The sequence below is a fragment of the Lissotriton helveticus genome, chromosome 6 (assembly GCF_964261635.1).
Source record: "Lissotriton helveticus chromosome 6, aLisHel1.1, whole genome shotgun sequence".
In the NCBI taxonomy this organism is placed as follows: Eukaryota; Metazoa; Chordata; class Amphibia; order Caudata; family Salamandridae; genus Lissotriton; species Lissotriton helveticus.
Genome location: NC_136067.1, coordinates 1,915,340,890 through 1,915,366,458, shown reverse-complemented (window position 1 = coordinate 1,915,366,458; position 25,569 = coordinate 1,915,340,890). Strand labels below are relative to the sequence as shown.

Below are 25,569 nucleotides of genomic sequence, written 5' to 3'. Positions count from 1 at the left end.
CTGATCAATAAATAACATCTTTTATTGAACACGCCCGTCTCTTCCTTTTCTCTACATTCTGATGAGACTAAGAATGCACGTACTGACTGAGTAAAATAATTGCCTTGTGCTCACACGACTCTTGAGATTGACTCTTGATTAGGGGAGAGCAAAGTTGTCATGTTCTATGGTTGTCAGAAACTAAATCCCTTCTTGTCTAATCAGGGGAGTTAATCCTTCCTTGAACATTCGAGAAAGTTTCTAGCGAACTCTGAGCTTAGCTGGCAAACCCAAAAATTAAGTCTAGTATCGACAGTAGTAGACCTAGTTAACGTCTGGCCTAGGCCTTTACTGCTGTAGGTACTATTCCAATGCGCAGAGCCTATTGGGAAAATAGGAGCTACACTACAATAAAATATAGTACAGTGGCGCACAATATTCAGCATAGAGGGACGTCAATAGCTAAATTTGTACACAGCAAACACAAGAGGGTTTAATATGAACACTAATCCTTATCAGAAACTGAACTCCAAAAGTGAAGCTGTTTGTGAAACTAGTATTGAGGAAAATTAAATCACATGTGTTTGCGGTGTATATTACATGGTCAGTAGCGTTGTCCATTTAACGGAGATTGTAGTCCACCTCATTTCCAGGGTAAAGTTCTTGAAATGTACTGTATTGTTGATTGTCCTGCTAATCCACGCAGTATTTGAGATGAACCGTTTTGAGCTCACTAAATATGAGTAGAACTAATAATCAAAACACTAGCCTGAAGCTCCAGAAAGCGCATCAAAGTGGCGTTGTTCGCGTCTTGGGTATCGGTGTACTACTTATCATTCTGGGCATTTTGCCATATTTGATAATGTGGTGCTAAGAGACTAAGCTTGTCTTGACTCCGATGAAGAAGGTAAACAATAGGTGCTGCATGGCTTTCCTTTTACAAGAGTGGCTGTCATTGCCAGGAGATGACGTTCTTCGTTGTACAGTTTGGAAGGTCTTTCAGTGTGGTTTTGTGGAATTTTGGGATCAGATGAAGGGGATTATGTGTATTCTTTGTAAGCATTTACATGCCTAATATTTCTCAGGCTCTAAATTTTATATAATGCAGTTAATCTACCTGTCTTTCTTCTTTTCGTGTCTTCTTCATCTTTTGGTTGTGCTCATCTTTTGGTTCTGTTTTTTAGGCAAGGCATTTTGCAATATCACTATAAAATTAGATTAACCTTATCTTGAAATCTGCATTGCATTCGTTACCTATTTATGGTTTGCACTGATGTTAGTGCAGCACCTATTTTTTAATTACTTAACATTTTCCTTGCGAGCTAAAGTTTAAAATGTTAAATTCTTACTCAAAATGTGGGTTTGTCGAAAGGTGGGATGAATACCTGCTGATGATTTAACTGGGGCTTTCCAATGGATAATTCTCACTGCAGATTCTTCACCTACCTAGTATTCCCAGGTGCCAGATTGGATATGGAAAACTCAATTCAGTGCTTTTGCGTGCTGATAAGTGGCGCTGTGCATCAATCTCATTGCTTCCGGAGGTTTGGATCCGAGCCGCCTATAGTATGCTGGAAAATGGTTGTCGGATTCACTTTAAAAATCTTTTTTTTCATAGAACCCTTGTGAGTAAAGTCAACAAAAAGCACTTTATAACAAATATACGTTACAGTACTAATAAAATTGCGAATATTACTGAACAAGGTGTTTAATCCGTATACCACCTTTTCCCCAGGCAAACTTGTGTAATGGACTCGCAGAGCATTCCTACCGAAGGTGGTGATGGCGTTTCACAGCGGACAGTAATCACTCTTTCAAACTTTTTTGCTCTGCCTCATCCACGACTGAGGAAGAGAAACTCCCATTTTTAGACCGTGAGAGAGCACTCAGCTTTTACATCAATTGTACCAAGGAACATTGAGCGGGCGATCAGCTCTGGTTGGGGTTCTTTGTTTCAAAGAAGGGGATGATGCAGAAGTGGACCATTTCACACTAGTTATTGTTTGTATTAAGATCTACTATCTATTGGGTATGAAGCAGCTGCCAAAATTTCTGGTGGCTCATTTCACTAGAGCCAAGGCTGCTACCACTACGTTGGCATGTGAAATACATGCCCACAATATCTAACAGCTACGTGGGCATCAGTGCACATGTTCACAAAGCACTACTGCCTTGACAGTCAGGTGAACCTTGATGGCCATGTTGCCCTTTCCATCCTGCAGGACTTTTTAGTCTAAGCCATTCCATAGATGCACCACCTTGAAGTGCTAGTTTGCTATCTATTCACAAGGTGAAGAAGTGGTGGTTAAAAGTATGCATAAGAACAAGTTACTTACCTTTGAGAGCATTCTTTCTGGTTGATACTTTATCTAACCACAGATTCCTCACCACCCTGTCAACTCACAAATCTGTGGAATGGACTCCTTTCCATCTAAAAAGGAAACTGCACACTGGTGCTTCGAATTCGCTTATAGGGTTCGTATCTGAAGCTTACAAAGGAAACTCACCATGTGTGTTCCTTATATTCGGCTCCAATCATCACTTCAGGAGTGAAACAAGGTTGCCAACTACCAGCACAGAGGAGCACTGCTTTTGTGTTTGTGTCTGACACCCGGGGATTTATGTGAGGTGAAGAATCTGCGGTCCAATAAGAGTATCCACCAGAAAGAGCTTTTCCGAAGGTAAGTATCTTAATCTTTGGTCACTTTTCATGTATTGAGGACAGATATAGATGTGGCATGAGGTATCCACTACCCCTGTCAGAACATTGATATCTGTGCTGATTCCCATGGTTTTACCAGCTGCATTTCACACTGTTGACCAGGAATTCCTTCTGAATGCATTGGTGCACAGCTGTGCATTCTTTCTTGGTACAACAGTGCAGATGTTCAAAACGTTGAGAATGTGTCCATCTTTAATTATCTCCACTGTCTCATTAGCTGCAGCAGCTATCTTGAGGCTAATTATCCCAGAATATTGCATCAATCTTGGATTTCGATTTTTTTGCAGATGACTGACACATTTATTACACCTCTTTCCGGTACGCAAGACTGGCGCCTGCCCCTCTAATCATGCCTTCCAGCCATGGAGGAATTGGTACATGCCAGAACTTAATAGGTTGATTTATTCTTAAACTGTCTTTCTTTTGGCCTGCAAAACAATTTCAGGAGACAGTCAGATGCTTGTAGTATTTTTACTTTTTAAATTCCTACACAATTCCATATTTGGTGTGTACAGTTTAGTGGCGTGAGCCTGTCTGGCCAGGGTTTTAACAGTGTTTTAAGTTACCTCTCAATTCCAAGTTTGTTTTTTCATACCATCGCAAAAATAAATAAAACACACCTCTAGCAATCCCTTCTCACCTCCTAAAAACAAGCTTTTGCAATGCAATAGGTCTCGCATTTACGAGACTTTAAGCTATTGGCATTGTAAATGACAATGCCTTTTATTTATGTTTTAAAAAAAATAAAAGGCATTGTCATTTGCAATGTCAATAGCTCAAACTCGCGTAAATCAGAGACCTATTGCATTGTAAATGCATGTTTTACAAGACTCTGAGACAATGTCATTCATGCGGCTTTTGATTGCATAGAGTCACCTTCCACAGGAAGTCGTTGTGTCTTCAAGGACGCCTGGGTCACACACTGGGACCCAGTGGTACTGAGAAAGAAAATGTAAGGACTGGAGACCTAGTAGAGTGTGAGTCAAGAGTGGGCAGAACCCAGGATTTAAAGATGTTCTGTTTCTTAAAAAATGACAACAAGAAAAAAACTATTAAAGTGGTACAGCTTTGCATCATCATATCAGGAGAAGAAAGCACAAGAAATGCCATTCCATTCATAGTAGGAACACATAACTGATAACCTCACAATGAGACTGCAAGTGTTGGTCACAAGAGCCACCGTTAGCAATACATTACATTTCAATTTTGAGGATCAAAATGTTCTTCAGACTTCCTTACCGCAACATTACGAATTTGGTGTCCAGCGAACCATCTCAGTTGCTCTAGGACAGCTTGGAACACCTCAGTCTGATGAGAGGGTAGGCTAGCCACAGCTTTCTTCAACACTTCCTCAACATGTGTCAAAGAGCACGCGGCACCAAAGGCAATCCCTGCAAAGGACAAGAAGGTCAGTTCCTTTTCCGAAGGAAGCTCTATAACACTGCACACAAAACTGGGCATCAAACTGTCACGGCAACACATTTTGACATTCATAGGCTGTACTCCTACATGACATAAGACAATTGAGGCAATTCTTTCAGCCTACAAGGTCCACTGCATAATGATCAGATTTACCATATGAAAGGTATGTCGCCCTATGGGCTTCACTTGTAGCAGAGGCACAGAAAGAACAAAATACTTACCTTTAGTAACACTCTTTCTAATGCATACTCTATCTAACTGCAGATTCCTCACCTCGTGAATAACCCCCGGTGCCAGACCAGCACTGCTCCAGAACGCCAACAGGTGGTGCCGTGTGGCTCTGCACTGGCTTCATCCTGTCCCAGAAGAGACTTCTGAGCCACATATAGCCACCTCCCCTGCATGCTCACCTCAGTTTGTTTAAGACTCTGACCATGCCATCAGCCACAGAGCGCAATCATTGAACAGATGTGACAGTGTGCTGATCTCTGGGTTGGGACCTTATTATAGACAGATAATGAGATCATTCCAAAGGACAAGAAGGTAGGAAGGTGGTGAGGAATCTGCAGTGATAGAGTATCCAGCACAAAGAGCGTTTCCAAAAGTAAGTAACTTGTTCTTGCAATGGATACATCTAACCGCAGATTATTCACCTTTAGAATAGATATCATAGCAGTGCATCCCAAAAGTAGGGGGTCTGTGTTTTGGGCTAAGACCAAAAAGTTGTGCAGCACTAAACAGGCAAAATGCTGTTCCCATCGGACCTGGCTGTCAGGAAGTAGTGCTTTGTGAACATGTGCACTGAGGGCCATGTCGTGGCTTGACAGATGTGAAGGACAGGCACTCCGCATGTCATCACAGTGGTGGCAGCCTTAACCCTGGTAGAATGTGTTATTGTTATTGTTATATGTATTTGTAGCACGCACAGCTACTCCAGAGAGTGTCCCGGCGCGAAGCCTGAAATAAATCGTAATTCTAGGGATTAAAACAGGAAAGTTGTCAGCTTTTTCTTGAAGATCCGATAATCTTGAATACTACGTATAGCAAAAGGCAGTGCGTTCCAACCAAGAGCCGCCTTCCGAACAAGGGAGCAGCCGCCCAGCCTTTGACGGATAAAACGGGGGATCTGAACCAACAATTGGGAGGCGGAATGCAACTGTCTTGACGGTGAATAAAAAGAGAACGTCTTCTGCAAGTAGCTGAGTCCCCAACGGTACAAGGCAGCATGGGCAATTGACAAAACCTTAAATGTAATCCGCACCTCCATAGGAAGCCAATGCAGGGTGCGCAAAGGAAGGCGCACACTACTCCTTCTGGGGAGATCTAGGAGGAGGCGGGCCGCAGAATTCTGCACCACCTGGAGCTTCTTCACCAAGTAGCCGGGGGACCCGACATACAGTGCATTAGCATAGTTCAGGCCAGAAAGAATCAACGCCTGTAAGTACTGGCTGGGATGCTGAGATACAAGGTGGAAGCCAGAACTGCTGCGACCAGTCGGCCAAAAAATAGGTGAGCCAGCGTAAGGCGGAACAGGCAATACCAATCTCCCCCAAGAAGGAGGGAGTGAGGCACCGTGTCAAATGCCGCAGAGAGGTCCAGCATAATCAAAGCTGCCCTCCCGCCAGCATCCAGACCCTCTTGGATGGCTTCCGAAACCTCTATCAGTGCAGTCTCTGTACTATAGGCTGTTCGAAAGCCAGACTGCGCAGGGTGCAGCAGGCCAGCATCTCCAACAAAGACCGTAAGCTGTCTCATAACCACCTTCTCACATACTTTTCCCAAACGTAGCAGAAGAGAGATTGGGCGGTAACTTCCAGGGGACAAAGGGTCAAGTGAAGGCTTTTTTAGAAGAGGAAGAATCATAGCCTGCTTCCAGGTGACAGGCACCTGCCCCTCTGACAGGGACATATTAACAATGTTGTTGACCTCAAGATGAATATGCTCTCAGTCCTTCCTGAAGCTGCTTTTTGGTGATTGCATAGCAGATCTTAATGCAAAGGACTATCTACCTTGACAGACTCCTTTTCTGTATGGCCTACTTTCTTGCCCCAGATGACCCCACAAAAAGCTGATTGTAAACCTGATGGTCTTTCGTGCAATCAAAGTATAGCTTAATGCTCTCATGGTATCTAGCCGATGGAGTCTCTCCTCCTCTTTCAACAGCTGAGGTGGGAAAAGAATGTTGGGAGGGTGATGATTTGCCCAACATGAAAAAGAATCATAACTTTTGGCAAAAAGGCTGTCCTTGCCCTCAAAACCAGTTTACCCGGAATAAAGGATGGTGTATGGCGGTTGCACCTAGAGAGCCTGGAGATCCCTGACATGACAAACAAGGAAGACAGTCTTTAGGGTCAGAAGACTCAAGAGTAGCTGTGTATCAGCTAGCAGGGACATATAAGAAATGTCTGGACTAAATTGAGGTCCCACTGTGGCGTCACAAATGGGCTGGCAGTGAACATGTGTCTCAAACCTTTAATAAACAATATCACAACAGGTGATTTAAATAAGGACAGTTGGTCCAGTAAACACAAAGAGGATGAAAGCGTTATAATTAACTTTTAATAGCTTGCTGCATCAAATACAAAACCTTTAATAAAAACTCCAACACACTGGCTTGCAAGGGGTCTGTCCTGTTGACTCCACACCAGGCCCCAAATTTGTTCCAGCGCCAGGTGTAAATAGACTTTGTGGAAGGACGTCTGGCTGCCAGTATGACATCCACAACTTCGGTTGGCAGATCAAATGCAGTGAATTGCACCACTCAGTCACCACACATGAGATGTGGATTGCGCTGTTTCAGGTGGAGAACCCTGTCCTTCTGCTGCAACACAAGATCCTCCCAAAGTGGTAGCCTGACCGTAGGGTAGATGATCATGCTCAGAAGGTCCCGGTGCCATACTCTCCTAGCCCAATACGGCACCACTAGGATGACTTGGGACAGATGTTTCTAATTTTCTTCAAAGTTCTGGACAGGAGAGTCAGAGGAAGGCATATAGGAGTCATGTAATCCACTACAGCCGAAATACATCTCCTAGGAAAATCCTAAGCAGGAAGTCCAATGTAGAAAAGCTTGGACACTGAATTCTCGACGGTTGTGAAGAAATCTATCCAGGGTTCACCCCAATGTCGGAAGACACCCTGTGCCACCTTGGAGTGCATCTGCCATTCGTGATCTGCCAGGCACTGCCGGCTGAGTTTGTACACTCTGGAGTACAAGGATCCCACCAGGTGATTCATAACCGGAAACATGCCCTAACAGCCCAACCACCTCCAAAGGCACAAAGCCTCCTGCTTGTTGCAGTACCACATGGTGGTGGTGTTTTCTGTGAGAACCTATACCAGCCTCCACTTGATGGACAGTAGGAAGGCCTAAAATACCAGACACATGGCCTGCAATTCCAACATATTGATGTTGAGCCAGGCTACTGCTGGAGACCAGCCCTCTGATCACTGCCTCTCCCAGGTGACTCCACAACACAGCAGTATGCATCCATCACCACTGTCAGCTCTGGATGGGAAGGGAGAGGGGTCCGGTGTTGGTAAGGTTGTGGATGAGTAGCCACCACTACATATTTTGTGCTGTTTCTGCAGGGCTAGCATATGCCATCTGGTGAACTGGACAAGAAGGATGCAGGATGTTAACAAGGCATGAAGTCTCCAAGATGCTCTCATGGAGATTCAAGACCAAAGTTGAAACATCAGGATCATACCCCAAAATGTCCTAGACTAATTTAAATAGAGGAAAAGCCCTGAACTGCATGGTGTCTCTGACAGCTCCTATAAAAAGAAGTCTCTATGAAGGAGTCAGGTGTGCTCGTTGATTGAGAATCCCAACCATGCAGGGAGGTTTGCCGTCATCTGAAGATAGTCTGCAACTTACTGACGGGGGAGCCCACCTTTAACAGCCAGTCATTGAGGTAGAGGAAAACTGATATGCCCAACTCTGAAGTTGGGCATCGACCACCACCATCCCATTCGTGAACACCAGAGGGGCACTGGTAAGGCCAAAAGGGAGCACAACAAATTGAAAATGTGCTTGGCCAACCTTGAACTGCAGGTACAATCTACGGAACTGCAGGAAGGGTACTTGAAGTAAGTACACGTCATGCAGGTCCCAGGTTACTATCCAGTCACCTGGATGCAGGTCAGACAGTCAGAACCTGGGCCAGTGTCAAAATTTAGAATTTGTCCTTCTGAAGGAAGGCATTCAGAGAGCAAACATATAAAACAGAACGAATGCCTCCATCCTTCTTTGGCACAAGCAAGTAGTGGGAGTAACAACCCATCTCTATTTCCAAGTCCATAACCCTCTCGATGTCCCTTTTGTACAGTAGAGCTAGCACCTCTTGCAGCGAGTTGGATAGGTGATGCTCTGACAGCCACTCTAATGTGAGACGAAGCTGTGGTGGGTTGGAAAGGAATGGAAAAATATAGTCCTGCTTAACGATCTGGAGGACCCATCTGTCATATGTGATAGATTGCCACTCTGGGGAAAAGTACTGGTCATGCCTCTCACAGGGCAGTTGTGTGAAACTAAGGATGAATTAAAGCAGCTTGGATGCTGATGCCACAGGGGGTGGAAGTGATCATTGCCTCTGGTGACTTGCCTGTTGCCTGCCTGATCCCTGTGCCCACCCAAGAAAGGAATGGGATGATTGCAGTTGGGGCATGGGGTCCTGCTGTTTGTTGCCTGAATGCCAACACTTTGGAGTAACCACGAAAAGGATAAAATTCTCTGGTGGGGGTTTACAGGTCAATGACCACAGCGTGGCACAGCGTTCTGTGAAGCGTGATAAGGCAAAGTCAGCTTTTTCATCAAATAGGTGTTATCCATTGAAAGGTGTATCCATAAGGGATACCTGTACATCGCCTCAAAAATTCATGGATTGCACCCACGCATTGCGTTAGAGCACCACACCAGTGTCGATTGTTCATCCAAAGCAATCAGTAGCATCCAGGCCAGCACAAATGACACATTTGGCCACATCCTGACCATCTTGAATGATTTGAGCTAGGGAGGCCTACATTCTTTTGGAACCACTGGCAAGATCTCCCTGACCAAGTCTCACAGGATGTAAGTATATCAGAATAATCAGCAAACCATGTTGCTAAACATCAAGGCTAGGCTAACCAAAGAAAATATTTGTTTTGTGAACACCTCAACCCTTTTTGACTCCCTGCCCATGGGAGTCATGGGGGATGAACTAGGAATTACCTTGCTGCTAGAAGCTAGGACAGCTGAACCCTTAGAAGGAAGATGCTGCGTAGGACTATCAGAGTTGTCAGGTGCTAGTCTGTGGCTTCTGGTCACCTGCCTGTTCACCTGTCGGCAAGAGCAAGGCTCAGACCAAGTGCCCAATGGAATGTCAATTGACCTCATTGAATGGGAGTAAGGGATCATAGGAAGTACGCTCAGGTTGAAGAACTTCTCTAAGGAAATTTATCTTAACTTCGAAAGGAGGCAGTTGTAGGTCCAGGACCACATCAGCACGTTGAATTAACAGACCAAAGGAAGCACTCTTTTCTGTATGGGAACCAGGTGTGCTGGGGTCGAGTTGGCACTCATTAAGGTCAAGACGGATTTTGCTCGGTGTGGGGTATCGGCGTCAGCACTGGATACTAGATCTACCTCTGCTACCAGTGGAATCTGGACCGGCATTGATGAAATAGGTACCATTGCAGGTCTTGGAGCTAGAATAGAGGTCAGAACCAGAGTCAATGCGAAACTCGAGACAGGTTCTAGGGCCTTTGCTGGTGGTATTCCGACTGGAGATTGCTTCCGAATTCTGTGGCGCAAAGGTGGACCAGGAGAGTGCATAAATACGCAGTGTGGCCTCCCTAAAGGCCTTAACCTGCTGCGGCTTCTTCGATGGCCCAAAAAACGTGGACGCGTTGTGCTCATTTGCACAATCAGCTTCTCGTTCAGGGACTGGGAGCAAAATCGATTGGCAATTGCTGCCCTTGCAACTTTTCTTTAGAGAGCAGGATAGGATTGAGTCTGACTTTGCATTCTTCTGTTTTTTCATTGATTTGGACTCATACTTACTAGATAACCTCGACCAAGAAGAAATCCTGTCACAGTTTCGACCTCAGGAGAGGAAGCAGGTTATTGCCCTCAATGTGAAGAGTAAGCTGAACCTATTTGAGGTCCGTGAGTCTTTCCTATGTTCAACGACGTACAGCTTTGTTTCACAGTCTTCAGATGCATGGGTGTACACTCATCGCCTGATACTGAGTCATGCCCCAAGCCCAAAAACCAAAAGCACAGATTATGTAGGTCCGTTACCAACATCTGTTTTCTACAGTCATGGCACAGCTTGAACCATGTAGTTTTAAGTGCAGACATCATCCCTGTGCACACTTAAATTTGAAAATTGTCAAATACAGACGAAAAAAGGACAGGAGCTCAGTATCCACCTCAAACGACAAGGAAAGAAAGGAACTGATGTCAGTACTTATATGCAGTTCCACTTTAACTTTCTGGGGCAACATAAGCTAATGCATAGCCACACGCCCCCACTTATCAACGACTAGATCCAGTTTAGCGGTCAGAGAATGCTCTAAAGGTGAGCAATCGGTGGGTAGAAGCAGCCATCTGAAACAGCAGCTTGAATGCCTTCCACAGTTTAATCATAAACAACTCCTGCACACCATCAGCACTAACAACTAAATAAACATCTGCATTCAAATGAACACATATGAGAGATCATACATACAAAAATCACCAACACAAAAGAAGACATTACACAGAACACTATAAACATCTTACTACACAGCTCGTAAGTGCCCCACTAAATGCAGAATTACACTTCTCTCTCTCACTACCAGTCAACATGCTTTTTACTGTCCCAAGATATATATAAGCAATTGCCAGAGTATTCTAGGCACAATTCTATAGCACCAAATCATACACTCACAGCTAGAGGAGTAAGGCATTTTCACTCAACCCAGAGACAGACCAGAATGAAATACCCAAAACACATATTCATTGGACAATTCAGACACTGGTCTACAGAAAGACCTACAGAATATTGTGGAGAGGCACCCTGGACAGCATTACAGTTCCATACTAATGGCAGACCTTGTGCTTTGTAAAGGTTAACATAAAAGATATTTGTTCACGCTTAAAACTAGTGCACATCTGGGGCGGATACAATTGAGTACTGCCAAGCCCAATAATCTGAGCACAGTTTGTAATCAGCCCCTGTGTGTTGACCAGGTGGTGTGCTTTTAGGTAGACAAAATATTCTAAATAGCCAATAAGTAACACTGTTTGGAGATAAGTCAGTTCTGCAAAAGTAAAAGGAATTATTAAAGCTATCAGATGTGAGCCTGATTAAGAGATCCCTTAAAGACCTTTGGAACCCTGATCCATCTTCCTACCTTCTACTAAGGATCTAATGTTGACCAGGTTTGCACGAAACGTATGAGTTACTTACCTCCGGTAACGATGTATCTGGTAGAGACGTTGTCTAGCCGCAGATTCCTTAACTTAGAATATCCCCAGGCATCAGACTGGATCCAGAATTTTTTTTGCAGCAGCACCTCTATGCGCCGGCGCCACATGACCCCGCCTTGACGTCGTCCACGTACGTGACGTCAGCGAGGTCATATAAGTCCCTCCCGGCGCACTGACATCAGTTTTCTTCGGAGAAACTTTTCCACTGCACAACGCGGAGCCACCAACAAAACTGTGAAAGTATGGGAACAGTGTGCGAAGGATGAAAAATCCGTAAAACAAAGAAGGTGGATGGTGTAAAACACCATCATAAAAGACAGTATCAGACACTGTCTCATATAAGAGAAAAAGCAAAAGTGAGACAAAGCTGTGGGAAAGAATCCCGCGAAGCGTAGACCCTTCCCAAAGTGAAAAACAACAAGGGAAGAACATCTCAACAGACAAAGATAGACTGTTATTACCATGTAGAACCGTGCCGTCCCGCAAGGAAGGAGCACACAAGAACAACAATCCACTGCAAGAAGGTATGAAAAGACTGGCACTTCCCCCATAGTAATGGATGTCTGAAACACAGCCCAGCAGCTCTCCAAAGGAGATGACTATCGAGGAGGCAAGAGCCCTGAGTCGATGGAGAAAGCGGGAGGGAGGGAAGCCACCAGGAGAAAAAGAAGAAGAAGAAGGTCTCCTGACTAAGATGAATTCAAAAGGCACCATCGTACAGGAAAGAAGCCACCTGGATGCAGTCAGCCGCATGTGGCAATTTTGAAAGGGGCGCAGCAATGTGAGCATCCTCAAAAGAAAACCAATGGCAACTGAAAGGAGGCAAATGGAGAAGCTCACCTGGCAAGGTCCTCACAGAATGGGGAGGATGGGTGGGCGTTAAGAAATCTGCGGCTAGACAACGTTTCTGCCAGATACATTGTTACAGAAGGTAAGTAACTCGCACATCTGATAAAGACATCAAGCCGCAGATTCATTAACTTAGAATAGATACCAAAGCCATACCCCAAGGGCAGGGGGGTCTGCAACAGAACAGCAGAAAGTACCCAAACCACTGAGCCGGCAACAGAGTGACGGACAATGGGGGAGGCTGTGGCGGAACAGCCAGACAGCAACTCAAATAGCTCAGAAGACCTAAAGATAACGGGAGACAAGGAGTCCCAAAAATGCCAGAATGGAACTACACCATACCCGTAAAAGTATGAGATGTAGAAACGGCACCAGTCAAATACCAGAACAAAAGAGAGAGAGAGATATAGAGAGAGAGTCCAGAGCGAAGGAGGAAGAAGGACCACTCTCAGCTTAATGGGGCACTATGTGGACACCAACCAAAGGTTGAGGAAAACCATGAAGAGATGCAACCAGAGCCTGCCAGGCAAGCCCACAGAAGGAAGGCTGGAGAGGCTACAGCCAGGAAAATAGAGAGCAAGAGGTAGGAACTGAGCAACGCCTTAGAAGTACAGGCGGGATCAAGAAACACGCCAAGTGCACACCTAGTCACCAAAGGGGGGGCAGGGGAACAGAATAAACCTGAAGCACCCTGATGCGGGCCACCACTGAAACATGCATAGAGGAGACAGCCACAGAGACAACAAGGTGGCGTAGCTAAAATGAGCGTAGGACTGCCCAACCAGGCAGCTTGAAGACTAAGGTGAGAACTAACTCACGAAAAACGAGATGCAGGGTGCAAAACCTGGGAACACCGGCATCAGAAGAGCTGTCCTGCAGGCACAGGTGATATAGTGTAGGGCGATACCCAATGAAAGGAGCACACCCGAAGGAAGTGGCAGCAGAGGCAGCCAAGTACCACTAGGAGCTGCTATGAGCAATACGTATAAATGTAGAAAATAATTTCAGAATTCTAGACCACATCCTCCGACTGTGAGTGAAAATTAATTCTCTTCCAGAAAAAAAGATATCGTTCAGTATGCGAAAACTAAAAAGGGAGCAGCGTATAGCTGGGGGACCACCCCAGGGAGTGGGACGCAAAAGGGAACCCTATTGCTGAAGATGCCGGAAAAGCAACAAAGTGCACTTAAGTGTACTGAAAGAGACACTGCTGCGTAGAACAAGGGCAATACCGAATGCAGCACAGAAAAGCTCCCTGACACATGGAGACATAGGACCAGACCTCGCAGCAGCGAAGAAAGGTGAAGATGTACAAAGAAGGGTACCCATGGCAACCTGTAGATATATATATATATATATATATATATATATATATATATATATAGCAGAAAAGGGTAAACGAGCCACCACCATGCAACATGGGTGTTATAAGAGGAACACACCTAGTGCATTGTGCATTAATGGCAGGTGGTAGCCGTATTTTAAGTGAGATAAACACTGTGAAAACCTCCAAAGGAGGAGAATGAGGCACATATGCCACACGACCCAGTAGCGTATAGAAGATAGCGCCAAAAGTCACAACATTGAAAACTGTACAACAATAAAATGAGTGCACCAGGGGACGTATAGAGCCCAAAAGGATCTCCAGGCCCACTTGTCATAAAGCAGAGCTATACAATAGCATACAAGTACCCCACTAGGAGTATGGCACACCCCCAAACAACGGGGAACAGCTCTTAGGGCAAACCACAGTCAGAGGACCAGACACAGAAAACCTGTGGAACACCGCCACAGTAGGCTTACTGCCAGCTTAAAACGCATAATGTATCTGAAGGATACTAAATGAAAGGGCAACCACCCCATATGTGAAAAGAAGACCTGGAAAATAAAAGGCTGAAGGGGGAGAGCGAAAGCCCGCAAGTAGGCGCTGAACAGCCGGTTCGGCTTGGGCATCAAACAGTAGAACCCCATCGAAGGGCAGATCAACAAGGTGCTCCCAGATATTCTCCGGGAAGGCACTATCCCGCAACTAAGCATGGCACCATAAGGCAACCGAACCAGCCATAGCTCTCCCTAAGGAATTGGCAGTATCCAAGGCAGAGCGGATCGTAAATTCATCAAGGTCACGGCCATCACAGAGAAGATGTAGGAGGTCAACATGAGCGCCTTCAGAGGTGGCCGAAAAAAGAGAATCCGCAGAGTCCCACAGGGAAGAGGTAGCCTGAGCCAATTCACATGCTGCATTCAGTGAACGAAGGGCGGCGCTAGTGGAGGCGAAGATGTTACAACACCACGACTCTAGCCATCTGGACTCCCGGGAGGGAGGAAGCATTAACTGAGGCAAGGAAGGGAAGGCAGTTAGCAGAACAAACCCCTGCACATCTGGGTGAACAAATAAGCAAACTGGATCATGTGGAGCAGGACTTTGGCAGTGCAAGATAGAACGAGCCCCCGGATCACTGGAAGCTGGCTGAGCCCAGGTGCCCAAAAGGGCGTCATAAAGAGAAGCTTCAAAGGGTAGAAGCGGCTCCATATTCCCCGACCCGTGGTGGAGGACATCTAGCAGAGGATCCACAGGCAAAGGGGCCAAAGGGGGTTGCATGCTTAGAACACGAGCGGCCAAGGAGACTACCCTAAGGAACGCCGCACCAGCCTCGGTGGCCCTCCGAAGAGGGGACAGCAACTCATCCGTAGGAGAGGGCTGTAAACTAAGTCTTCCACCCCAAGGAGGTTGAACAAGAAACTGAGGGTGCGACCAATGCCCAAATGAAGGAAGCCCCATTGACAAATGAGGGTCCTGATGGGGCTCCTGAGGAGGCGGGGTCCTGCCGGGTCCACAAATTCTAAGGGGGGAGGACAAGCAAGGACAGATCCGGCGTCGCATACGTGAAGGCGACGCCAAACTCTCTCCAGAAGCCTCCGGAGAAGAGTCAACAATCCGGCTTCGGGGCAGCGCCAAAGCGACTTCGGTCCATCTAGCGCCGACTCGGCCTCGTCTGGCGCCGATTCCACGTCAACCACGAAATGCTCCGCTTCCAAAGAAGGGGACGGCGCCGGGGAGGCAAGCCTGCGGCGCCACACCGGCGCCGACTCAGCCTCAACCACAACAGGCTCCGACTCCGAAGTAAGAAGTGGAGTCAGAGCTGAGAAGGCGAGTTTTCGGCGCTGGAACAGCGCCGACCCTGGCTCCGGACAGGTGACTGCCTGCCCGGAAGGCCGAGGTGTGCTCGAAGCAAGGCTTTGAGCACCAGTAACCAACTGCGATGCCATAGGGAGCCACATGGGACTATGCGGCGAGACTGGGGTGCTATGGGTCGTAGCGAGGGCCGCAGCCGGGCCGCACCCTGACAAAGCCATTTATCGCTTTCATCCCTGGAGGGCAAGGGCTTATTTGGCGCCTGGGGCGCACCCACTGGCGAGTCAGTCGGAGATCCAGTAAGTAGCGGAGGCCCTGAGGACGCCCCAGGGACAGGAGAGGACCCAAGGAAGGCCTGCATAAGCCTCCATCTGGGTCCGAGTCGCCCCTGCGCCCGGAAAAGGCGGATAGGTGAGGGGCGACCCCCGAGGGCGCACGTCTGGAGTTCTCCGGGAACTAGTGCCCCCGACAACAGAGGGAAGTGAGGTCAAGGACCTCAGCGACATGCCCCGCGACTTACCCAGAAGGGGCAAACTACGCCCCCCGGGCCCTAGGGGGCGACCGCGCCGCAACTGGAAACATTGCCAGAGGGACCTGCCGCCGATCAGGAGGTCGGGATGACTCCGACCGGGACCGGGACAGGTGCAGCCGAAAGGAGCTTCATCCGGCGCTCCCACCGGGACTTCGGCTTGATATGTTGGCAGGCGTCGCAATCCGTCGAGTCCTGGTGTTCGCCCAGACACCACACACAGATAAGGTGTGGGTCCATTTGCAGTGCGATGACAAATAACAAGCCCAGGCAATGTTTGACATGAAATAACAGACAATGTAATCAGGCAAAATCACAAAACTATTTAAAAGTTAAAAATCACAAATTTGTATCGATTTCATAAAACATTGGAAAAATATAAAAGATGATACCACTTTACAAATTATCAACAGATCATATTCATCATATTTCATATGGAACAGTTAATAACTATTGACGGTTTCTTCAACGCGTTTCGACACAAGGGGTGTCTTCGTCAGGAAAAGTACCATCAAATGAACAATCTAGAGATTGTTTAATTAAAAGGCATCGGTTGCAGAGTGGAAGTTACAATGACTTTCACGTTTTAATTAGATACACATGTCTCTCTTGAATGTGGACTATAGATCACGTGGACTCTGCTTCTCTAGCGAAATGCACTTTTCAAATGTGTGCACGATAACGGCATCACCAGGGGACTGAAAAACGGAATTCTAAACACAAGTGTTGCAGTTACGATGTTGACTTAATGTGAAGGATGCGCTGACTGTTGATTGTGGATACAAGCGCGTAACTAAGAGGGGCATGAACAGCCTACTCGTCTTTACAAATACTTTCACCGCATATACGGATAACGCTTTTAAGATAAATGCTTGACACGAGGACCGCGCTGGTTGTAGATTATCAGGATAAGCGCGTGTCTGCGAGGGACAAGAGCAACCTCCTCATCTTAACTAAGCTGCAACAACCAATTTGCAGTGAACAGAAGGTACACCTTTTAAAGCCCGATGGCATCACACACTGTTCCAGACGCGAAGCGTCAAAAAGGGGCCTGAAAATAGGCTAGAGGAACCGCTTACTCCGGATCTGTGTTGCACGCAGAGAACAAGGAAACTGACGTCAGCGCGCCGGGAGGGACTTATATGACCTCGCTCACGTCATGTACGTGGACGATGTGAGGGTGGGGTCGTGTGGCACCGTCCCCCGGCGCGCACAGGTGCTGCTGCTGCTGCAAAAAATTCCGGATCCAGTCTGACGCCTGGGGATATTCTACGTTAAGGAATCTGCAGCTAGATGTCTCTATCAGATTTGTAATTTATGCGCTAGATTTCTTAAGTCTTGAAGAAATAGTATATTTTCTAACCCACTTTGACTCCTTTAGCCAGAAACACCAGTAGTCGAATAAAAGAGCTGAGAGGGCTCCTTTCTTTTTGAGTTGTCACTCTGCTATTCCATTCTGCATTTTTTCCCACTGTCCCTTTCAATTGTAATTAGACAGCCCTGCATCTGCAGACAATTATTAATGGTCATATTGGCTGGCTGGGGAAATGTATCACAGTCACACCGACCTGTCATGAGCAAAGAACCTCCAAGGAACGTATCAGGATGTATATACAGCTCCCTTCCCCCATATATAAATTCTCATCAGCTACACTATGCCTGTGCTTCTAACTGACTCCACTCCTTCACACAACCCAGCATCCAGAGCTAATCCTGCTCTGTTTCCTTGGTCGCCTTTCCCATACAGGTAAGCTTCATCTCAACTACTGCAATACAGTGGGACCTGAAGAGTCTCCCATTGGCACTACCTATCCTTTCCCATCACCTGCTCATGCCTCAGGCTGTTGCATCATGAGCCAACAAGAAACACAGCAAACCCCCACATAATATTAAATGACAAAGAAGAAGTGTACCCAATACCATGTACTTACCCTCTGATGTATGGTCGACGCTTGTCATTTCAGGGATTAAAGCTGGGGCAATTATGATTGGGTAGAGCATGTTCTTAAATTTCATCTCTATACCTTTAAATAAAATGCACAAAACAAGTCTTGGTTAATTCCTGCAACAGTCCAGTGGCTTTTCAAAGAGTCTCCTGAAAGTAGTCCTCACTGACATATTGAACCAGTAGGTTTTCCTATTCTACATTTTGCATTTGAAATACTATGCAAAGCCCATGAACACACAAGGTCCATTTGAATGTATAGATCCGGGGCACAAAAATGCAAGTGTCGGCTATATACATATATGGTAGGATTAACATTGCCATATTGCACAGTGATAAGAGTATCAGAAGCGCAAACATATTTACCTTATGTGAGTTGACTATTTGGTCGCCAGTTTTATTAGTAAAGAGACAGAATTATTCATTACAGGCCACCATCCTTGCAAGGGACAGGAACAAAATCTTATACAAATGGTCCAATATTACCATATTACCAGCAATGGGTTCAGGTGATAACATATAGAGGCTACAGGCTGAATGGTTTGTAAATGTCACCAGAGCCCAGAGACGGGAATAAAGAGCCATATTACACCTTATCAGTTATGGATTTTTTAAAATATATATTACATGTTTATTTTGGGTTTGCTAGTTTGAAAAGGCAGTTTTTTTAAGTGGAGCTGACATTAGACACTGACTGCAGAATGTATAGAATGTATATAGTATTCATGAATACATTGTTCATAAAACAGTGAACAATGAGGAGGGCCAAAGGCTTTATTTTATTATGTGGTTGCAGCATTAACTGTATAATTCTGGATTTACCACTTATGCAAAACAATTTGCAATATTTACAGATTTCACTTTGTTTCTAGATCAAATGGATGAAATTAATACTAATAGAAAATGTGTTACATCCTCTGCGTTATTTGATGCATACTTCATGTAATCTTGCCACATAATTTGGTCCTCGTGCTGAATAACCCGAATATGGCACACACGGTAAAAGTCTGTTGGGTGGTTTGGTGGCTGTTATTATAATAAAATCCATATTGCACAGGGAATTGATTGATTGAACCATGATCTATTTTCCAAATTCTATGGTTCCCTGAGAACTATGGGTTTCTATACGAGTTGATTGGATGTAATAAAAACACCTAAACTCTTCAATCTCATCCGACATTTTGGGAGGTTATTCCAATCCTGTTCTGATCAAACACAATTGTTCGTCGGGTTTAATGGGGACAAGAAACAACATAAAAACCTAAGCGACTTTCTCAATAACATTAGTTCCTGGATCAACTCTAGGTGGCTCCACTTAAACACTTTCAAGATGAAGCATCTACTTCGGATTTAAAAGTAGGCTTGGTAATCTGACAAACATAGACACGCTAACAGATTTATTGGGTCAGTCATTCGCCCCTAAGGATAATGAGAAAAATATGGGAGTACAACTACACTGCAAACTTGAAATAGCGACTTAAGTGAAGGATGTTGAATGGATCCTTGTAAATCAGCTAGTTATTCTTCAAAAGATAATTAGCATTGTTCCACACCAATATCAGCGGATTAAGCTATAGTGAACCCAAGGCAGGGCTATAAACATAACATTCATGGAGATTCTTGTCTTCTCTTATCCATAAAGTAGAATGACAAGAAAGTTGGAAACGGGTGTTAGGTGTTTGGAAATTTGACAAATCACATAGATCTCGCGTAGACTCTGATTTGAATTAGAAGTCACATTAAATTTAAATTCCTATATTTGGTATATAAATCCTTGCATGGTAAAGGACCAGGATATGTGTCTTCCAAAATACACCCTTTAGTCATTAGAACAAATCTATGGTCCTTGGGCAGGAATCTGCTGTACTGATTAGATGCCCGAGAACACAAGGCATATTCTCCTTTTACATTACTCCCAGATATTGCAACGCTATGCCTGAAACTTTCAGGGTAGATAACCATTAGCTTAGATTCTGCTCTATTGTCAAAATCCTTCTTTTCAAATGATCTCCATGTCTTGGGGAGCTACACCCTCTTCTCAACCCTTTCATAGGTATCTCAGCAGCAAAGCACCACGAGACTAGGGGCCACATGCATCAAAAGAAAAAACGGTCGCAAACGGGCAGAATCTGCCCCTTTGCGACCCGTATTTTTACATTTGGGATGCATCATCCCAAATGCAAAAATGGCAATTTAAGAAATCGCAAAATTGCACTAAAGTGCATTTTTCAATGTTCCTGGTTACACACACACATGCCCTTGGGGCATGTGTGTGCGCAACATTTGCTCACATTACAATTTCAGGGGTGCAACAGGGTGTCGTTTTGGCACCCTTGAAATTACATGCGCAATTTGCAAGTACCTTTTGGGTTCTCGCAAATTGCGCATGCAATTCCCATTCATTGCTATGGGCCTGTAGGCCCATAGGAATGAATGGGAAGCCATTCCTTAATTGTGACTCGCAATTTGCAAGTTGCAATTAAGGAATGTGTAGGAATCTGTATTTTTCTTAGCGATTTCTACATGTATAGGCTTTTGCAATTCCGTAATTGCGATTCCTCAATAATCACAATTAAGGAATCGCAAAAGCCTACCTTGATGCATGTGCCCCTTGGGGCCTTATTTACAAGAAAGCACAGGGATGCGTCATATTTACAACAATATGTTGCATCCCTGTGCTTTCACCTGTGCTGACACACAATTGGCTGCCATGCGCCAACGCAGGCACCCTTGTGCCAGGTGCAAGGGTGTCTGCGTTTTAGGGGAGTTTGTTTCTCTGCAGGAAGGGACAACTTCCTGCACAAAAAACAATCACATGGGGTGTTTTCCTCATGTTATGTGTGCTGCAGAATGGAGCACGCACAAAAAAAGGAACAAACAAGGAGAAATATAAGCATTTCTCCTTGTTGCACATCCTTATGCATTCCTAGGTTTAGGAAATGTTGTAAATCTAGGAATACGGTAGAATCCATGGTTGTTGCGTGGGAACACCCACAACAACACCCACAGCAACACCCATGGCACACGCCTTGCAAGCAAAGTGATGTGTGAAAGGGGCCGTATTTACAAGGCCACAAAAAACCACACAGGTTGGCTTTACGTGGCCTGGTATATATGGAGCACCACACTGCGCCCCCGGCGCATCAAAAAAAGTGGCGCAGCGGCGGCGCAATGAGCTTGTAAATATGCCCCACGATGTGTACTGTGCACTAGATAAATATCCTCCATCCATTCACTTATTTTGGAACTCAAAATTTTAAAGAGCCTTCTTTAGTTGCCTCCCCTAAATAACTATGCAGTAAAGGCACACTGGTAATATATACATTACAACTTTGCTTTTTATGTTTGACTTAGCGAATGCACTTGCGTATTCGTTCCAGTGGTATGCACCTAGAAGATCACTGCGGTCCTCAGAAGCCAAGTTAGTCTCAGTGACCTTTGTAAAAAAAGCTAACCGGGGTGGCAGAAGTTTGGTGGTGGGTGCAGCCAAAGCTTGGAACGACCTCCCTTTGCCTCTCAGATGCATGACAAATCTGCTGGACTTCAGGAAGGCCTTGAAAACTTGGCTGTTCATGGCATAATGACTTTTTACTACTTCCTCTGCGTTTAGGCCACTGCAGGACACCGCCGGGTAGCAGTTGCGCTCTAGAAATATCATTAACATTAACATTAACAGTGAACCATTTAGAGTTCTGAAAATAGGGAAGTGCGATGTGCTATCTCAGATTGTAGGCTATGTGAATGAAGTACCCAGAGAGGAATGCAAATGTCATGCAGGATGTGTAGAGTTTAGCTTTAGCCCCGTGCTAATAAGACACTTGTCTTTTTTCCCACTGTTAAACAAGTATTGCCAAAGCCAGTAGGTATGGCTGTTTTATATGTGATTGTCGGATGGATGAGTAAATGGATCAATGACAGAATATGTCAATCATATATATATATGAATGAATTATCTTTATTTGATCATTTAAAAATAATCATAATAGAACACTAAATTAACATCAAATAACATGCAAGCTACAGGATAGCTAAGATTCACAGTTACACTCATGCTCGATTTAGAACACATATAATTTAAGAAACAATATTTCCACAGGCTCTAAACATATTAAAACATCAAGAAAAAAACACATTGACGCCAACAAACTCAGAAAATGAAGAGGTTACGATATCAAATAGCAGATTTTAAAATATGGCCTACTCTCAAACAAACCCAGTGGCAGTCAAGCATTTGTATGTAAATCAACGCTGGTCTGCATCCCTTAAGTTTCAGTCTCCTGAGGATATGGATTAAAAATGTATGTGACATCGGCTGATAACATTTACAAAAAACTAGGAAGTGTCACAGAGTCTACGTGCGTGATGCTTCACGTGGGCTGCCACATATGCCTGCCATATATAAGTGGCCGAAAGGGAAGCAGAGTAGCCGCGTGACGGAGCCCAATCTGAACCTGGTAAGGAGCATCCACTCCCAGATGTTTGGGACCAGCTTCAGGTAAGGCTCCAGCCCTATTGATGTTTGAATCAAAACATTCTTGTACTGAGATTTCATTACCTCTCCCTTTTCCCTTTCTCTTTTCTTTGCATCCCAAAAAAACCTTTGTAAGCCCCCTTTATCTTTTTCCTTATCTGTAGCAGCTTATGGAAAATAGATATCTCCCAAGATTAAGGGAGCCATCCCTGATATATTGGAGCCAGGGGTCATATGTTAAACAGTCTTCCTCAACATCTTTGTTGAGTGAGCATGTACGTTACATCAAATCGAAGGTCACACTAATAAGGGTGCTAATTAGATATGGTCCTCAACGTAGTCCAAGCTCAATTCCTGATGCAGAGTATAGTGCCGGATGCACATGGGAATGTCCAAGATGTGCCTACGTACCCTATTCTCCTCTACTTGTAGACTGCTGACATCTCTTCATCCCCAAATACCTGCTCCATAGGTTAGGATTGGAATGTATTTCCTCTTGCATATTCCAAAACTGGGCTCGTATGAAGCACATTTTCCTGTTAGCAATACATGGGGCCCATGTACCAGAATGTTCTAAGGTTACCCAAACAGGGGAACTCATTTATCTAATGGCTTGCCCTTGACAGATAAAAAATAGGTTTTCAGATTTTTAGGATCACTGGGCATAATGAATTTTTAGAGAGCTTAGTTTACAACTTCACTTGCTTCATGATATCTACAAAAGCATCAAGAAGAATGTTAAGATCATTTTAAAGTCTGCCAAGTAATACTGACTCATCAGCATTAAAGAAGATGAGAACAGGCTTATGTTTGACTACTGGCATGTCCTGCCCTTTCTTAACAGAATACCTACAAGGCTATTAATGTATAACAAAAAACAGAATTGGGGCTAAAGCACAGCCCTGTCATATGCAGCGTCAATAAAAAAGGATCAGGGTAATCCCCACATTCCTTTAATTTTACCAAAGCGAAAAGATCAAAACACAGAGCCCACAGCAAGTCAACCTGCCCCCCCCCCACCCTTCCACCCCTTTCCATGTCTCCTGGTAGCAAAAGCTTCCACAAATTCGACCTGTTGACACTATTAAAGGCACAGGAAATATCCATAGGGTTAAGTGTTGGGAACTGCACTTTGCAAATGTATATTTATTTATCAACAAATGGAGATAAAAAATTGCTCCAGTTTTCCAAAGTCTGTCCAGAACCCATACTGAATCTCAGATAGTATTTAGATTCCGAGAACCAAATGAATAATCTGTCAAAAATGGCTGCCAATTATATTTACACCATATAGTTTAACAAATAAATAGGACTGTAGCATTTAGGATCCTGCTTTTTCTCCTCTTTGACCACTGGTAGGATAATTACTGAGCATCAAGACTGAGGTAAACCGTCTTACAGGCTGCATTTCTGATGTTTGTAAGGAGGGGAGCCCAAAACTCAAGATTGTATTTATTTAAGTCCATAGGGAACCCATCGGGACCCAGTGCTATCTTAGAAGGACTATAACTTCTGCAAACATCATCTTTTCTCAAGAAATTATTATATGAACAGGAAAAACAGGTAACTCTGAGCCAGCAATTTCAATGTTGCTCTCTGAAGGGCATTGAATCCTTTTAAAATGAGCTTTTCAGTATTTAGAGCCAGTATTCAAAACCTGGCCTACTTAGTTGTTTTAGAAAATTAATTAGAATTTTCTAACTGCCAAAACACCTTGGTATCTTTTAATTTACCAAAGCATACCAATTTCTCTCATGATTGTAACTATAATTCAGCCTTCTTCCTTTTAATAATGTCAATGTATATCCTCTTCTGCAAAACGCTATTTCTTCCCTATTCCTTGGGGAGGACTTCAATGCATTTCATAACCTAATATTTGTATTTCTGCAGACCAGGTCAAACGAGGTGCCCTCGCTCGCACTTGGGTTTCCCACTGGATTAAAAACATAAGGCCCTCATATTAGTGTTCAGTTTATTAAACACTAAGTGATGGAAGTAGTGCAGAGCGGGCGCACATGCCCACTGCTTTCCTGGGGCACTTTCTATAACACGGCCCCAGGTCCACCTTACCTGCTATTAGCCTATGCAATATATTATCTATGTTAGCATATGCGTGTGGGTGGAAGGATAGCTGGATGAATAGCTGAATGCACAAATGGATAAGCAAGCATACAAATTGATGTTGACAGTTACAACAATCGTACAGCCTAGGTCTGTAAACATCTGTGTTATAATGTGCAAGCTTTACAAATATTATGCCAGTGAAGCATTATAAGAGGGCTGATTGCCAAGCATGCTCACAAAATAAAATTACCATTCGACCACTGTAACCACTACACTAGAGTGGGAACCGTAGAGGAAAAAATGCACCCTAAATATCAAGTATTATCATCATTATGTTTGTTCATAATTGTTCTATTACTCAATAATCCTTCGTGTATTTTCAGATTTGCACCATCTCTCATTAATCCTAATTACATGTTTGGATGTTCCCCATATCTCCGAAATCCTTACTACATAGGTCCATATAACTTTTTCATTGTTTTGCTTATATGTGTGTTTTTGACTGTTGGTCGAAATATTTCTCTTGTATAGTGCTGTAATACCCGTGGGCCATGTTCCCGCTATAAAACACCACAAATAAATACATTATTATAATTGTCCCATGGCTCGGTAATCCTAAATGCATCAATGTATTTGAACAATCACCCATTATTGTTGAATGCATATGTAGACTAAACTCAGAAATCTTGTACCCTTGACAGTGATTAATTAGTAAAAAAAAATAAGTTTCAGGGACCTCGGCAGGACGCCACAGCAGTGTGCACCACCAATGGGCCCTGCCAGCTCTGCCAATGACAGTACCAACACAACTGCTATCAGGTCCCTACAAGTGTGACAATTCAGACTATTCCGGGCCCCCCAAAGCTATAAGAATAGCCTTGTCAGGTGCTCCAATACAAGAGAACCGACAGGTTAAGGTGATGTCAAACAAATATAGGGGAATTAGAGCTTTTTAGAGAAGCAGACAGAATTGTGTAATGAACGTCGATCTGT

The 25,569-nt window shown here is 44.5% G+C and overlaps 1 protein-coding gene across 1 annotated transcript in view; it reads right to left on the bottom strand.

The window, feature by feature from the left end:
• LOC144762934 (xanthine dehydrogenase/oxidase-like) overlaps positions 1-25,569 on the bottom strand; it is a 575,825-nt gene that overhangs the window by 427,688 nt on the left and 122,568 nt on the right. The window contains exons 10-11 of the mRNA XM_078648235.1: positions 18,028-18,120; positions 3,941-4,092 (exon numbers count right to left, since the gene is read on the bottom strand). Coding sequence (XP_078504361.1) covers positions 3,941-4,092; positions 18,028-18,120 — 245 coding nt within the window. The remainder of the gene's footprint in view (positions 1-3,940; positions 4,093-18,027; positions 18,121-25,569) is intronic.